This window comes from Polypterus senegalus, chromosome 6 (genome assembly GCF_016835505.1).
Source record: "Polypterus senegalus isolate Bchr_013 chromosome 6, ASM1683550v1, whole genome shotgun sequence".
In the NCBI taxonomy this organism is placed as follows: Eukaryota; Metazoa; Chordata; class Cladistia; order Polypteriformes; family Polypteridae; genus Polypterus; species Polypterus senegalus.
Genome location: NC_053159.1, coordinates 56,747,729 through 56,766,479, shown reverse-complemented (window position 1 = coordinate 56,766,479; position 18,751 = coordinate 56,747,729). Strand labels below are relative to the sequence as shown.

General features: G+C 38.3%; 1 protein-coding gene across 1 annotated transcript in view; it reads right to left on the bottom strand.

The window, feature by feature from the left end:
• Window positions 1-18,751, bottom strand: part of cfap74 (cilia and flagella associated protein 74) — a 495,984-nt gene that overhangs the window by 97,012 nt on the left and 380,221 nt on the right. Inside the window, exons 25-27 of the mRNA XM_039755043.1 lie at window positions 15,479-15,534; window positions 13,853-13,972; window positions 13,092-13,247 (exon numbers count right to left, since the gene is read on the bottom strand). Of these exons, the coding sequence (XP_039610977.1) occupies window positions 13,092-13,247; window positions 13,853-13,972; window positions 15,479-15,534 (332 nt within the window). The remainder of the gene's footprint in view (window positions 1-13,091; window positions 13,248-13,852; window positions 13,973-15,478; window positions 15,535-18,751) is intronic.

The window sequence follows — 18,751 nt, the reverse complement described above, 5'->3', positions numbered from 1 at the left end:
CAAAGTCTAAAATCAAGTGAAGACCTAATTAAAGTAAAGACATAGGATTTACCACAAGGTTCAAACCACTGGTAAACTTCATGCATAGGAAGGACATATTAGACTTTGTCAAAACAAAACTTTTTTAAAAGCCTGTCCAGTTCTGGAACAAATTTCTTTCAACAAAGGAAAGGCCCAGAATGTTGGAACGAGAAGAGTATGGAGAAGAAGAAGTGAGGGCCCATAATCAGATGAATACCACAATATCTTTGAAACATGGTGGCAGCACTTTTATGGCATGATCATGCATAGCTATGAACAAAAGTCATTCACTAGTGTTTATTGATGATATGACTGCTGGCAGAAGTAGCAGGATGAATTTTGATGTGTATAGGGCTATGCTATCTGCTTAGATTCAGACAGATACTGCAAAACCGATAGGATGATGCTTCACAGTACAGATGGACAATGAGCTAAAACATGCTGCAAAAGCAAACCAAGTACTTTTCAAGGCAAAGAAGTAGAATATTCTTCATTGGCCAAATCAAACAACTGACTTCATCCCTTTGGACATGCATTTCATTTGCTGAAGACAAAACTAATGACAGAAAGTCCAACAAGCAAGCAGCAACTGAAGACTGCTGCTGTAAAAGCCTGCAAAGCATTACTAGGGAGTAAACCTACTACTTGGAGATGGCCAAGGGTTCCAGACTTTAGGCAGTCATTGACTGTAAAGGATTTTCAAACAAATATTGAAAATCCATCCATCCATTTTCTAACCCGCTGAATCCGAATACAGGGTCACGGGAGTCTGCTGGAGCCAATCCCAGCCAACACAGGGCACAAGGCAGGAACCAATCCTGGGCAGGGTGCCAACCCACCACAGGACACACACACCAAGCACACACTAGGGCCAATTTAAAATCGCCAATCCACCTAACCTGCATGTCTTTGGATTGTGGGAGGAAACCGGAGTGCCCGGAAGAAACCCATGCAGACACAGGAGAACATGCAAACTCCACGCAGGGAGGACCCGGGAAGTGAACCCGGGTCTCCTAACTGCGAGGCAGCAGCGCTACCACTGCAATATTGAAAATGATCATTATATTTATGATTATGTTACGTTGCCCAAATACTTTTGAGCCCCTGAAAATAGAGGGACCATGTATAAAAAAAAATGTCTGTCTTTTCTAATTGTCTCATACAATATTTATGTTAAATCCCTTGAATTACAACTGAAGATCTATACTTCAATCACATCTTGATTGCTTTGTTTCAAATCCATTCTGGTGGTGTACAAAGCAAAAATGATGAAAATTCTGCCACTTTTCAAATACTTGTGGACTTGACCATTTACCACTCCGAAGCAACAAGTAAATAATTTGTAACTATGTATGTATGATTAAATACTCATCCATACCTTTACTTTCAAAATTATTTTTCATGCCAGTCTTTAAAACAATTTATGTTTATCACTATAGAGACAGAAAAGCATTACATTTTGCACATTATATTGGGGTTTTTGCTCTGAAATTCAAACATCCCATCATGCCTTCTGTTGTAGTTAAACCCACAGACGCTTAACACTAGAATTACCAGAGCCTACGAGAAAATTCGTAAATCCGTCCCACCTTAAATTCGTTCGCACCTCTCCGTCAGCGTCTTTTGTCCTGTAAATGTGCCGATTAAGATAAGCAGCAAGCAGCCGGCTATTCCATCCCCTCACTCTCGCAGAACGTTTACAAATTTCTCCCAGCTCATGCCTTGTTTGATTATCTGGCAGTAAAGTGCTGGAGTTTTAGAGTTGAAATAATAGATTGTTATTTGGAACACATGCATTTCATGTGTGTTCCGTTTCTACAGTAATCTGTGTAAACACATTGTTAAAACAGAAACATTTTCATATTTTAGTAATAAATGTTACAAAATGTAGGCATAAACTATAGAATGTGTGAAGCCTGAAGTCCAAAGATCAAATAAACACTTTCACAAAAGGTTCAAGGACAATACAACAGCTTCCGTGGCGTAACGGTAAGATTTGCTGACTTGTAATCAAGAGTCCCGGTTCGATCCTGACTGCCTCCTGTATTTGCTGTTTTCAGGAGTGAGCTGCTCTTATCTATACTAATAAAAGGCAAAGCCCTCACTGACTCACTCACTCACTCACTTATCACTAATTCTCCAACTTCCCGTGTAGGTAGAAGGCTGAAATTTGGCAGGCTCATACCTTACAGCTTACTTACAAAAGTTAAGCAGGTTTGATTTCGAAATTCTACGCGTAACGGTCATAATGGTTGACAACGTCCACCATGTTGAACTTTCTTATTTATGGCCCCATCTTCACGAAATTTGGTAGGCGGCTTCGCTGCACTAACCGAAACCAATGTACGTACTTATTTCGGTGGTATGATGCCACTGTCGGCCGCCATATTGAACTTTTCAACGGTCTTTGTTACTTATGGGCCCATCTTCCAGAAATTTGGTACGCGGGTTCCCAACGCTAACTGAATCCTACTTACGTACATATATACATCCAAAGCCTGCAGCTCGGTCACTGTGTGAGGCGGCGTTGGGTCCCCCATCCCAACGCCTCCCACGTTGTTGGCTGCCTGCCTATATAAGGCCGTCCGTCGCTCCGGTCTCTACATTCCCTTCCTTGCTTCGCCACGGGATTCATGTCTTCCTGCTGATAACTACAGCCTTTTTATTTAATCCATGGCTTCTCCGCTGTTTTATTGTTCGTTTATTACAATTATAGTTATTGTTTAAATATTTTAGACTTACTTTACATTGTTCAGGTATCCACTTCCTTTAACATTCCAACCGTACCCCCATTAACATGTCTATCGAGGTGATCACCATTGATCAAAGAACTGTCACTTACCGAGTGGTTTCCATGCCCGGAGATGGCACCTGCCTTTTCCATTCTCTGTGTTACATATTGCACGGCCATATCAGGCTCACTTTTGATATCCGGAGGAACATTGTGTCTTATGTATTGAATGACTGGGACAGGTTCAAGGTGTGGACTGATGATGGTACAGGAGATAATTATACTACACAGGAGCACTAGAAGAGTGAAATGCCCTTCACCTATGGTTCTGCATGTGAGTTGATGGCTGCCGCTGAATTGTTCGGTTGTCGCTTTCAAGTGTACCGAAATGGCCAAATATTTTACACCTTTGGACAACTGCCAGTGCCTCTTAAACATCTTAGACTCACAGGTGACGATTTCAGTAGTGGACACTTTGATGTTTATGAATGTTTAAACTCTCAAAAGCTGGATGTGAAGTTATCAATGAAACCGGTCGTATGCTTACAACGCTTGACAGATGCCGAATGACACTTCAACACAAGTCCTGCAAATACTGTCGTCATTGAAACAAACATGAAACTCAAACCGATTATGACAGTAGCAATCCAAGCTGTGAGATTTGAAACAAAATTACTGTTCACATGGCCAACTGTACATTGCATGCTCAAGAGTAAGCTCAGCGCACAGATTGGTTATATTACAACCGGAGGGCCGAACTCAAAATGTTGTATACAAAGAGATACTTAACAAATAATTATTGGTATATTTTCCCTCAGTTTAAAAAGGTTTAATTTTCTTCTTAATAAAAATTTTAAGTCAGTACTTTGCCGCTGCGAAGCGCGGGTATTTTGCTAGTTGTTAATATTATACAGTACACTCATACATTTGGTTTGCATCTGTATCAGATTGTGTACATTTATAGTACTGTACATGTAAAAGTTACCATTTTCTTTTCACTTTTATTCTCTCAGTCATGATCACAATACATACTACTGCACTAGGGATCTGATGCTGTTAGTTTTTATTTGAAACTGGGAGTAACTGTAGATGTGAGTGGTGTTTTGAGGCAATGGAACTGGACATTCACGCTGGTGAATCTGCCTTATTCATATCTCACCCTCAATTTATTTTTTTTAATTCAGTTTTATTGAGTGTTCCTACTCACGCAGAATTAGTATGCACCTTATGGTTTATAATGTCAAAAAAATAAAAACAAAACAGAGACGTAGGTATATATGATATTTGAAATTATTCATTTTATGACCTTTTATGAGGTTAGTTCAGCGCTATATGCAATCATCAAATTCAAATGTTAACAGGAACACTCAATAAAACTGAATTAAAAAAAATAAAGTGACGGTGACATACGAATAAGGCAGATTCACCAGCGTTTGTGTGTGAGCTTTTATTCCTCCAAATCAGAGAATGTCCAGTTCCATTGCCTCAAAACACCACTCACAACTGCAGTTACTCACAGTTTCAAATAAAAACTAACAGCATCAGATCCCTAGGGCAGTAGTATGTATCGTGACTGAGAGAATAAAAGTAAAAAAAAAAAAAAGGTAACTTTTACAAGTACAGTACTATAAATGTACACGGTCTGTTACAGACACAAACCAAATGTATGTGTATATTGTATAATATTAACAATAAGAGCAGCTCACTACTGAAAATGACAAATATAGGAGGCAGTCAGGATCGAACCAGGGACTCTTGATTACGCAAATCTTAACGCTATGCCATGGAAGCTATTGTATCGCCCTTGAACCTTTTGTGAAAGTGTTTATTTAATCTTTGGACTTCAGGCTTCACACATTCTATAGTTTATGCCTACTTTTTGTAACATTTATTACTAAAATATGAAAAAGTTTCTGTTTTAACAATGTGTTTACACAGATTACTGTATAAACGGAACACACATGAAATGCATGTCTTCAAATAACGATCTATTATTTCCACTCTAAAAACTCCAGCACTTTACTCCCAGATAATCAATCAAGGCATGAGCTGGGATAACTTTGTGAATGTTCTGCGACGGTGGGGGGATGGAATAGCAGGCTGCTTGCTGCTTGTCTTAATCGGCACATTTACAGGACAAAAGACGCTGATGGAGAGGTGCGAATGAATTTACGAATTTTCTCATAGCTCTGGTAATTCTAGTGTTAATGTGCTTTTATTTATTTATTTTTTAGTTGCTATTGCTTTTTTCTTGCATTTCAAGTCTGTACATACATGCATTTTTATACAAGCTTCTACCAATACTTAATTACAGCGGTGGGTACAATGCCTTTGTTGGCAGCCATGGGCATAGGGCACCCCAGAGCTAGTCACATGCACCATACACTCACCTAAACCAGTGTTTCTTAGACTTTTAGGACTCAGGCAGCTGTTGCTGGGTCATGACAATATGAGATTTGTTCACATTATAACTTCCCCTACCCCCTCACCAAAGGGGGTGCAATAATTTTTCTCCTATTTCTATCTGCACTTGCTTCAAACACCCCAACTGACTGTTCTTCTATTTTATCTCCCCATTGTAACTGCATTCAATTCCGCATGAAGAGGAAGTAAAGTGATTGCGATTAGAAATGTGATAAAAAACACTGCGCATCACTGTTGATTCCTACGATGAGCAGGAGGAGCAAGAAGGGGAATTATACCAAGGTGTTGTGGCACAAAGCACTACGCCACTTTAAGGGCATAATTCACAAGCACTGCAGTGTGGGAAGAGGTGGAGTGATGAATGGAGAGGCAACAGTAGTATATGCAATTTAGTAACACTGAATAAAGTTTAGTATTCTTTTGCCTGCGTCTATAAAACATTTATCTGGCATGTTTTCTTCCCTAGCAGGGTGCTACAGTGGTGACCTTAACGCTCTTGGATGATATCAGAGTTACGCTACACATGTCTGCCAATGCAGTGGCATCACAGTTACTGGAGTTTTGGGAACAACAAGCTGCAGCATGGTTTGGCCAAGTGGAAGCACAATTTGCATTGTGGAGCATTACGGCCGATGAAACAATGCACTACTACTTCTTTGCAGCTCTCAGTGGCTCCACAGCATCCAGGGTGGTGAGTCTGCTTGAAACTCTCCCAGACATGAACAAGTATGTAACTTTAAAGGCATACCTTTTGGAGATGTATGGCCTCACAGAGTCACAGGGAATGCAGTGATTGCTATCACTGCCAGGCTTTGGAGATGCGAAGCCCTCTATATTGTTGGACAATATATTAGTTTTACTAGGCAGCCATAAGCCTGATTTCATATTTAGATAACTGTTTCTGCAACAGATGCTCGCACTAGTGCACACTGCCCTAGCTAATGTGTCTGTAGTAGACTACAGACAGTTAGCCAAAATGGCCAACAGCATGCGCTCTGCTTTGCAGAGCTATCTGTCTCCTGTAACACTTATCAGTCTCGTTGCAAGCTTGCAGCCCATGCTGCTCTTCCTCCTCCTGCCCTGATCTTGACAACTGGCCTGTGTTTTTATAATGCTCGATTTAGTAAGAATGTAAAGAAATCCAGTACACATTATAAATTTAGCTCACCCGGGTCAGTAAACACTATCTCATTGGATTCTGCTGGCTACCTGCTCTACATACATTTTCTGTGTGATATTGGTGCACACGTGAGTGTGCTACCTGCATCACCCATTGATGTGGCTTCGGGGAGAGAAGGGCCCATTCTGGAGGCTGCTAATAGCACTAGAAAACTTATCTTTCAGCAGAAGATATTTCAGTTGGATGTTTGTTTTGCCCAGGGTGGTCAGACAATTGCTGGGCACAGACTTCCTGAATGCAAAAGGGTTGCTGGTTGATGTTCAGAACTGTAACCTTGTGAATGCAAAGGACTTTGCCACTCTTCACTGCACACTTAGTATTGTCACTACCTCTACCCTGTACAACATGATGGCTGTGACTTATGACTTTGCCCAGCTTCTCAATGAATTCCCCCAGATATACAAACCCACCTTTTGCACAATGGAAACTATGGAACACTACATTTCTACTACTGGTCCACCGATCCACGCCTTCACTCGGCGGCTGGCCTCTGAGAAGCTGGTCATTGTGAAGGCGGAGTTTGCTGCCACACAACAGCTGGGAATTGTGAGCTGATCAAACAGCCCACGGGTGTTGCCTCTCCATATGGTGCCCAATTGCCCAATATGGTGCTCCGACTGCGTGGAGATTACCATCACTTGAATGGTCGCACAGACCTGGACTGCTACCCAATTCCACAAATACAGGACTTCCTGGTATGGATCTCCTGAAAAAAAAATTTTTTCAAAGGCGGAACTCAACGACGGTTACCATCAAGCACCTGTGCACTTGGTGGACATCCCCAAAACATCCATATATATACATATACATATATACACCCACATATATATATATATATATATATATACACATATATATACATATATACACACATATATACATATACAATATATACAGTACACATATATATATATATATATACATATATACACATAAATACATACCACATATAAACACACATACATACATATATATATATATATATATATATATATATATATATATATATATATATATATATATATATATATATACATACATACACTCACCTAAAGGATTATTAGGAACACCTGTTCAATTTCTCATTAATGCAATTATCTAATCAACCAATCACATGGCAGTTGCTTCAATGCATTTAGGCATGTGGTCCTGGTCAAGACAATCTCCTGAACTCCAAACTGAATGTCAGAATGGGAAAGAAAGGTGATTTAAGCAATTTTGAACGTGGCATCGTTGTTGGTGCCAGACGGGCCGGGTATTTCACAATCTGCTCAGTTACTGCGATTTTCAAGCACAACAATTTCTAGGGTTTACAAAGAATGGTGTGAAAAGGGAAAAACATCCAGTATGCGGCAGTCCTGTGGGTGAAAATGCCTTGTTGATGCTAGAGGTCAGAGGAGAATGGGCCGACTGATTCAAGCTGACAGAAGAGCAACTTTGACTGAAATAACCACTCGTTACAACCGAGGTATGCAGCAAAGCATTTGTGAAGCCACAGCACGCACAACCTTGAGGCGGATGGGCTACAACAGCAGAAGACCCCACCGGGTACCACTCATTTCCACTACAAATAGGAAAAAGAGGCTACAATTTGCACGAGCTCACCAAAATTGGACAGTTGAAGACTGGAAAAATGTTGCCTGGTCTGATGAGTCTCGATTTCTGTTGAGACATTCAAATGGTAGAGTCAGAATTTGGCGTAAACAGAATGAGAACATGGATCCATCATGCCTTGTTACCACTGTGCAGGCTGCTGGTGGTGGTGTAATCGTGTGGGGGATGTTTTCTTGGCACACTTTAGGCCCCTTAGTGCCAATTGGGCATCGTTTAAATGCCACGGGCTACCTGAGCATTGTTTCTAACCATGTCCATCCCTTCATGACCACCATGTACCCATCCTCTGATGGCTACTTCCAGCAGGATAATGCACCATGTCACAAAGCTCGAATCATTTCAAATTGGTTTCTTGAACATGACAATGAGTTCACTGTACTAAAATGGCCCCCACAGTCACCAGATCTCAACCCAATAGAGCATCTTTGGGATGTGGTGGAACGGGAGCTTCGTGCCCTGGATGTGCATCCCACAAATCTCCATCAACTGCAAGATGCTATCCTATCAATATGGGCCAACATTTCTAAAGAATGCTTTCAGCACCTTGTTGAATCAATGCCACGTAGAATTAAGGCAGTTCTGAAGGCGAAAGGGGGTCAAACACCGTATTAGTATGGTGTTCCTAACAATCCTTTAGGTGAGTGTGTATATATATATATATATATATATAGGCGCAGGTACAGTTTAAAAGTTCTTACAGATACGCTAATAAATGCTGCAGATACTGTAAGTTAACAATGAAAAAGCAATGCTCGGTAAACTAATATAGGGCAGAAGACTGCGTCCATGTAAATGAACCCCTGATGATTGCATTGCATTGTAAAACTGTACGCTGCAACTCTTTAAAGTTATAATAAGCAGCATTTACAAATCAAGTATAGCATTGCATGCTTTAACAAACATGTTGTTCTCAGCAGAATCAAAACTGTAATCATAAAAATGAGTTCTCAAGCAAGCAATATACTTCCTGCCTTTGCTATAACATGTAGTACAAATTACCAATCATAGACAATTATAAATCACTGGAAAGGAGTGAAACTCAGCTATCCAGTGATAATGAGCCTTTCATTGTACTGTATGTGGCTCGGTGTAAGTGATGAAGTCGAGACCTTTGAGACGCTGCTTGCTTCGGTATATCCGTGTGCTTGTTGCGTATTTTAATAATGAAAGAGAGCAGACAACATGAAAACCTGTGATTTATTTGAAAGAAAACACCATTATTGCTTTTGAATGACTTGTGGGTTTATTGCAATGCACACAAGCAACTTTGAAATATGTCAGTGTCCTGCCAGAAGGACATAAGTGATTATAACAACTGCAAAGTACATACAGGCAAAATGAACATTATGTATAGATGGACGATGGTCAGCACTGTCCTATAGGTAGCTACCTCTGAATAAAGATTTACGAGTTTACATTGATGCAACATTCTCATCATCCAGACAATAAACATAAGTAACTAAAAAGACTAATAAAATATTGTTGTTTATAAATTAAGAAGGAAATTTGGTTGAATATACAAGTTCCTTAATCTTAACGTATTTACTGGATATCAAAAGTTATTTGTTTCTTCTACAAATAAATAAAAAACTGAAGAGGAAGTCAGCAAAAGAGTTTCAAGGAAAAAAATAGCATCCATCCACTGACACATGTAAACTTTTCTATTAAGTTAGATTCAAAAGTAAATAAGCAAGATCCCCATCTCTCTGCAATTTTGCCTCCCAAAGTGAAGGAGGACAAAAGCTTGACTTTAATAAACAGGAATATAACAAAATGAAAAAATGTAGACCTAAACCTCTTTAAAATATAATCAAGATAACATAGCAAGTAAAGGGTTCTAAATACTACAAATATTGCTCTTTGTTACTGTAATTATTGCTAACTGTTCCTACTAATTATTACCCATCCATCCATCCATCCATTATCCAACCTGCTATATCCTAACTACAGGGTCACGGGAGTCTGCAGGAGCCAAGTCCAGCCAAAACAGGGCGCATGGCAGGAAACAAACCCCAGGCAAGGCGCCTGCCCACCGCAGGGCACACACACCTACAACACCAAGCACACACTAGGGACAATTTAGGATCGCCAACGCACCTAACCGGAGCACCCAGAGGAAACTCACACAGACACAGGGAGAACATGCAAACTCCATGCAGGGAGGACCCGGGAAGTGAACTCAGGTCTCCCTACTGCGAGGCAGCAGCGCTACCACTGCGCCAGCGTGCCGCCCACTAATTATTATAATTAATGAAATTCTATTTTGTGATCTTTTTATTGACAAAACAAAAATCAAAATTAACACAGTGGTAGTTATTATTTTCAAAGAGGGTGAGATTATAACTGTTCAGCATATTAAAGCAAAAAAGGACCCCAACCCCGCCTCTAAGAGTTTTGTGCAGAATAATAAGTCATAGGATAAGTGAAATGGAAATTAATGGTGACCTGGGAGTAGGGAAAGGACGCAATGCAAAAATAAAAAACTGGCAAATATAACAGGTCTGCAGTTAGTCTCTGGTGAGAGAAAACTGTTGTGTTTATAAATTATGGGAAGTTATCTGTCTTGGCTTTAACCACACTAGCAACTTAATCCCAAATGTTGATGGATTAGTTGTGAGTTAATGAATCTATACTACCAAACAGTCGAACATGGATAAAGCAGTAGATGGTGGCGAACCAATGATGAGAGTTGACTATTTCTCAAAACAAAAATGTGCAACTATCGCCCAAAAGCAAAAACCTTTAATTTACAGGATGTGAACAGAAGAGTGAATACATCCTGCTAAAGGAATGTTTTTTTTGGAACAAAGGATACCTTTTACTAAAACAAAACTAGGTCATATTGCCAAGTATTAAGAGCAGAAAACAAGCCTCAAGACTTTAGAACTGATGAACATTGTGAAAGCAAAAAGAGGTAGAAATATGGTAGTCCTCACACATAACACGGAATATCTAAAGTTCTGGTTCCTCAACAATTATTTCTTAAGCTGCTGACACTTCAATGAGATGGCTAAGAACAAGAATACTACTGGTATTCACTTGTACTCAGAGACTGGCTCATGAAAATGGAGAATTACACATGTACAGTCATATAAATAAGTTTGGGAACCCCTCTTAATTCTTTGGATTTTTGTTTATCATTGGCTGAGCTTTCAAAGTAGCAACTTCCTTTTAATGTATCACATGCCTTATGGAAACAGTAGTATTTCAGCAGTGACATTAAGTTTATTGGATTAACAGAAAATATGCAATATGCATCATAACACAATTAGGCAGGTGCATAAATTTGGGCACCCCAACAGAGATATTACATCAATACTTAGTTGAGCCTCCTTTTGCAAATAAAGCAGCCTCTAGACGCCTCCTATAGCCTTTGATGAGTGTCTGGATTGTGGATGGAGGTATTTTTGACCATTCTTCCATACAAAATCTTTCCAGTTCAGTTAAATTTGATGGCTGCCGAGCATGGACAGCCTGCTTCAAATCATCCCATAGATTTTTGATGATAATCAAGTCGGGGACTGTAATGACCATTCCAGAACATTGTACTTTTCCCTCTGCATGAATGCCTTTGTAGATTTTGAACTGTGTTTTGGGTCATTTTCTGGAATATCCAACCTCTGCATAACTTCAACTTTGTGACTGATGCTTTAACATTATTCTGAAGAATTTGTTGATATTGGGTTGAATTCATTCGACCCTCAACTTAAACAAGGGCCCCAGTCCCTGAACTAGCCACACAGCATGATGGAACCTCCACCATATTTGACAATAAGTAGTAGGTGTCTTTCTTGGCATGCAGTGTTCTTATTCCGCCATGCAAAGCACTTTTTGTTATGACCAAATAACTCAATTTTTGTCTCATCAGTCCAAAGCACCTTATTCCAAAATGAAGCTGGCATGTCCAAATGTGCTTGAGCATACCTCAAGCGGCTCTGGTTGTGCTGTGGGTGGAGAAAAGGCTTCCTCTGTATCACTCTCGCATACAGCATCTCCTTGTGTAAAGTGGCTGAACGACTGGCTTGTCTAAATGAATATTTGCATACAACAAGCGACTCTGTTTGTGGTGTGAGTGCAGAAAGGGCTTCTTTCTCATCACCCTGCCATACAGATGTTCTTTGTGCAAATTGCGCTGAATTGTAGAACAATGTACAGATACAACATCTGCAGCAAGATTTTTTTGCAGGTCTTTGGAGGTGATCTGTGGGTTGTCTGTAACCATTCTCACAATCCTGAGCATATGCCGGACCTGTAGTTTTCTTGGCCTGTCAGACCTGGGTTTAACAGCAACTGTGCCTGTGGCCTTCCATTTCCTGATTACATTCCTTACAGTTGAAACTGACAGTTTAAACCACTGAGATAGCTTTTTGTAGCCTTCCCCCAAACCATGATACTGAACAATCTTTGTTTTTAGATCTTTTGAGAGTTGCTTTGAGGATGCCATACTGTCACTCTCCAGAGGAGAGTCAAAGGGAATCACAACTTGCAATTGACCACCTTAAATACCCTTTCTTATGATTGGACACACCTGTCTATGAAGTTCAAGGCTTAACGAGCTAATCCAACCAATTTGGTGTTGCAAATAATCAGTATTGAGCAGTTACATGCATTGAAATCACCAAAATTACAAGTGTACCCAAATTTTTGCACAGCCAGTTTTTCACATTTGATTTAATTTCATACAACTAAATGCTGCTTCACTAAAAATCTTTGTTTGGGAAACACCCCAGAACTCAGATGTTCCTAGGAAATGAATGACATACCACTGTTATCTTTTTTGTTGAAAGTAGAGTAAATTATTATGCAGGCTGAGAGGGTTTCCCAAACATTTTCATATGACTGTAGTTTAAGAAGGAAGATCACTTGACTTTTCACAAGCTACAAATTTGAATGGCATATGACAGAAATTGGCCAAGAATGTATTATTCATTACAATTACTTGTAAGGAGTAGCCAAGAAAGATAGTAAAAAGGGCAGGAAGATACTTCTTGTGTCTTCCCAACTTGTTGGTAAAATAATACACAATAATGCAATTGTAGATGAGAAAAAGATGTTTGCAGTCTTGTACTGTACATGAATAAGATAAATGTCTTAAGAATTAATTTTAATCAATGGTCTTACCTTAAAAAAACATGAAGTGTTCTCTTTGGCAAGAATGCATCCAAAATCTAAGACACCATCCTCCACTGAACATATCACCACAGGACATATTCCTTTTCCAGATAGGTTCAAGTTTAGGGCTGCATTTTTAGTCTGAACCTCCAAGGTTTCATAATACTGTTAATGGAAAATAATTATTGAAAATGATATAAAGGAGTGCCTAGCAAGTAATAAAAGTTAGTTCTCTGAAGCACCTGGAAATTATGAATGAAGTCAACTTGGCTATGCTTTATTTAACAGAATTATTATTTAACAACTTTTTTTTATCAATAATTTTATTCTATTTTTTCTTCTAAAATATGCTACTGAAAGTTGGTAAATGTGAAAAGCAATATAAAAAATTAAATAATTATAACAAAGTTAATACTTTGAATACACTGTTTTATCTAAAAGAATTATTTCAAAAATACATAATAATCATCAATTAAAATATGCAAGTATTTATAATACTCTTATACTAAATCAGAATTTTTAATTTTTATTAATTCTAATTTGTTTTCTTTGTGAAACTACTTTCTTTGACAGAATACTTCTTTCTACAATTTTATTAATATTTATTATATAAGGCCTGATTATTTTTGTTTGGAATTTTTTAAATTTATACTCAAGTTGATGTGTATAGCTTAACATTGCAGGAATATTTTATGTAATACTATAAAAATAATATGATATGCCCTCCCGATAGAAGTATATGGTGTGGAAAAAAAAAATATTATTAGTACCTTTTTGTTTTCCATAGGGGTAAATGAGATCAAGAGGGTGTGAGTTGCTCCTGGTAGAAGAGGCCTGAGGGCATTCATCAACATAAAAGGTCCACAGGGGTTAAAAAGAGAGGAACTGAGCTGAGAAGCAAACTGATTAAGGATACACACTACAAATACATTTTTCTTTACATTATTTATATAGTAGGATTTATAGATTGCATAATTATAAACATATTACAAAAGAAACTGGAATAGAAATAGGCCTCTGAAACTACGGATACTGGAAGCCTGTGCTAGCATTTCTCCTGCGGTGTTGCTATCAGTGTGTGAAGAGTGGGAGAAGAGGGTTGCATTGACAATCCAAGACAATGGGCAGCACATTGAACACATTTTATAAGTGGTCAGAAACTTGTAAATAACTCATGAAAGAACAAAGTTACGTTAAAACCAAGCAGACCATTGTTTTTCTTGTGAAATTCCCAATAAGTTTGATGTGTCACATGACCCTCTTCCTATTGAAAAAACAAAAGTTGGATCCAAAATGGCTGACTTCAAAATGGCCACCATGGTCACCACCCATCTTGAAAAGTTTTCCCCCTCACATATACTAATGTGCCACAAACAGGAAGTTAATATCACAAACCATTCCCATTTTATTAAGGTGTATCCATATAAATGGCCCACCCTGTATAATATGTGAAGTAATAACAAATCATAAAACAAATTGGATCTATTCACTTCTCTTACAGTATCATGGCTAATGTCAGTGTTTACAACTTTACCATCATAAAGCCATTTCAGTGTAGCAAGGAAGAACTCATTACTCAATAATTACATCATGAGATCTTCAACATAATTTTAAGTTTTCTTACAGGAAGACTGATAATCTCGAACTGATCTAGTATAATGTCAAATGTAGAATCTTTGTGGTCAGCATTACCCCTTTGTTTAAAAAACAGATAGCACTGAATTATTTTGTCCAACAAGAACCTCATACTTGAAGCTGTGGTGGTGGCATTATCATACTTTATGCTTTAGTAAATCAGAATGCTAATGACTTGCCTAATGACTTACATTCAAGCAGTATGTCAGAGAGACATCGTACTCCTGGATCATACTGTACTGTATATTAATAAGCTAGTCTGCCTTCTTATTACTGAAGAATCTGAGCAGTCATTGGAAGGTAAGTGATTAGCCAACAAGCCCTTTGGTGTTTATTGCCATCCCAGCAATCACAAGAACAGATCAAATGACCAAGCTATGGATACTGGTAGTAGCCCTCCTGGAGGTAAATAAATAGGAATACATAGTATCAGAATGGGGCTGCCATACATCAGGGTAGAATTTTGATAGATAAAACCCAAAAAGGCTGCATATTTTACACACAGAAGTCAGCAAATTGACAGTCATTCGTTGAAGTCTAATGAGGTTGGGAACATCAAAAGTCCAAGAGAACAACACTTTTTCTATTATGTGACCCTTTGCAATAATACTGTAGTGCTGTTACCTCTATGTCTATTCACATACTGTATACTTGAGCTGTGTTCAGATGTATTAAAATTATACCCCATAATAATAAAGAAATGGAAATGTAATTAGTATTAATTAAACTTTAACAGTAAACCGCAAAAAATAAAAAGATACTTCCACTGTTTCATGGGAGATATTTTGTACTCTAATTCTTTTCTTCAGCGTGTGACCTGATGAACAAGAACAACAACATTAACAACAAGATTAAAAGCCAACATAAAAAGACTGTAAAAATCGTATATTTAACCTAATGCTGATGGAGATGTATACTAACACAATACTGCTTAAATTGTGATTTACATTTATACATTGTAGAGTTATGCAGTTTCATAGTTAGGCATACCACCCTAGCAATTAATCCACTAGAAAGTATTGTATTCTGAGACCAACAAATGTCTTAGAGACTATTCTGCTGGTTTTCTTAAAAGGAACAGATGTGCACTAGATAGAATACAATTGGGAGAGATATCTGATGTACCTGGAGGTTAACCTGTTTAAAAAACGTTAGATGAAAACTGCTTTTGCTGGTCTCTTGACATCCAATGGATGACAAAACATTAAGGAACAAATCAAATGCAGTCAGCTTGTACATACGGTTAGAAACAGATGTCTCCAGGTAAAGAACTGCTTTAAATAAGGTCCTTACAAGCAACATGGTGGTCTTGTTACAGAAAAAATAAACTGATCTCTAACATTCACCACTGTATTTTATACTAGTAAGACAGAATGACTGTGTGAAACCTCATTACAGATCACTGCAACACAGCAAGCTACCACAAGGTGTGACCAAATCCAGAGGAAGAACCTTGGACAAAGAAGGATAAAGTGTGCTCTTATATACCACTGAAAATCTCACTTTGGGCCATGGAGTCTTCCAGCCAATTAGTTCCTCCATCTATACTGCTTATAATATTCCCAGCCAGGGAAAAAAGGTAGTGAATTACTAGCATATGCATTTGTGGTTATTGGCTTTACTTGAATTTAAAGTTAGTTTGTTTTTCTAAATTTAATAGGGATCACTAAATTCCTAAAAGCATAATCTCCATACTCATGAATCCACAGCAGCTGACAACATAAAGTCATGCAGAGGATTAAAACACACAAAAGTTAGTACCAAGTACACTCAAAGCAGAAGTTTGCAGAGTACTGATTTTTACTTCTGCTCCTGCCAAAGTTTAATTCTAATACAGACAAAATTCCACTCCATTTCTGCCCACTCACGCCTGCATTCCTATTTTTTCCTCTAAAAAGCGCTTGAACTAGGGACAGACATGAGTTAAACTGTCTGACTGTCTTTTGTTTTTCAAAATATCTGTACAATCAGAGATAATCTATTGATGTTACAGTATTTTCAAATACTAATAAGAAGATGAAAAGATTTAGGGTGAAGAGATGTCCTTGTTTTCCTGGAAATGTCCTCATTTTGTCATCCAAAATAGCAGTCTGGCTGTTACTTAAAAATTACTAAAGTTATCCAGGATTTTTGTTGATAGTGTATGGAAGTCAACTTAAAGGCTTATGTAATTGTAATTCCACCCACAAATCGAGGGTTGGCGCTGTTGCTTAATTCTTCTCCTCCTTTCTCTCCTGCAGATCAGAGATGGAAGTCCGAATTACATCACTTCCGGGTTATGGTGCCTTGGCCCCGTCCGAGTCTGGCATCTTCTTAAGGGGTGCTGCATTATGTCAGTTGTGATTTGATTACTGTCTGAATAAAACCTTGTACCTTGTTTTATTGATTTGACCTTTTTTTACACCAACTATAAGGGATTTGCCTGCAGAGTGCCTTAAATATTTATTTTGTCCTCATCTCTTGTTTTATAATAGTTACTTTTAATTTGTAAATAAACAAGAGACCTACATATTTTTTACAGTTCCTATATATTTTTTGAAAGTGTATGCAGCATAACTCACATTCAGCGATGTGACAGACTATTTGGTGAGGCTATATTTCAAAATGTTCCAATAGAACTGATAATTTTAAAAGCCAGTGAGGATTTCTTCTAGGTTATAATTCATGTAGCGGTATCATTTCTACGTCAGATGTTAAGATGACTGTTGTGCTAAATAAAATAAAATATTAGAACAGTAAGCTTTTGGTCAATGGAATCAATGACTTCATCATTCAGGAAACTGCCTACTCACTCTGGCTGCATGAGGCCGGGTATTGATCTGCACCAGGAGGAACCCAGGGCTCACTGCACCAGCTTAGCACCAAAGTGGTTATGCTGGATGATGTTGCAGGCTGAATAATGTTCACTCTGGTGCCTCCAGACTTCTTCACAACTGACACTTATGTGCTCTGTGTGAACCTGAGTTGGGTCCCCTTGATTTTCATGGGAATGCAGACCTCTAATTCAAAGTACACAGACACAGTGAAACTTCTGAACCAGACAAAGAATTACCCATTTTACTTGGTAGTAAACAAGAAAACTTACAAAAGCATTTAAAAGCCAGTCCCAAATTAATAACATCTCCTTGAACAATTATTTGAACAAGGATTAAACTGGTTACATATATTTTGTAAGTCTGCAACCTCTTCATTAAATAAAGATGTTGTTTACTGTCCTGCTTCTGTATGTGCTGAATGTGCATGTATCCATCTCCCATAATACTGGTATTTTGAATGAACTGTTTTAATTTCATTTTATTTATTATTGTGAATGTGTCCTTATTTGAAAGATAGTCTATAACCAAATCCACACTACAAACCAGAGGAAACAAATTTGATAAATGTGACCCTTGGTAATTTATGTACTTGGATGCAAGAGAGAAACACCCAAAATAAACACTGTTCATAACTAGAAAGCACAATCAGAAACACATAACTTACTTCTGTGCTCAAGTCCCACTGCTTTGCCTTCCGGGTAAACATTAAATATACATTGCCACCCTCTGGCACCTTACACTGTAGAGAAAATACTGTATATAGTGATTTTAAAATGCAGAACTTCATAAAATTCCAAAGGTAAGTATTATTCCAGTTGGATTTCGAGCTTTTAAATATACTACCGTGAAACTTTTACATTTATCTTTCTGCCTTTGTAAGTGTGTGGTACTTGAGCGTCAGGGTCCATGAGAATGCAGAGATTTTTAGTAGAAACTGGGAGACTCAAACATGTGGGAGTGGATGTGCACACCACTGTAAACCCTTGTGGTTGCAGGGTGTTCAATGGAACAACTAAGTAATTGCTTATTAATGCGCAAGCACAATTTACTCAGTATTGACACTCCATGGGTTGTGAAGCAAAGCACATGTACCCACAAGGTATAAAAAAGGAGTTTGAGTAGGAAAGATTTGGGAAAGATAGGAGAATGAAAAAAGCAACAGAGGAGGGAGAAAAATCAAGGAAGAGAAAGGTTGAGTGAGTGAGCCAGGAGGCTAGG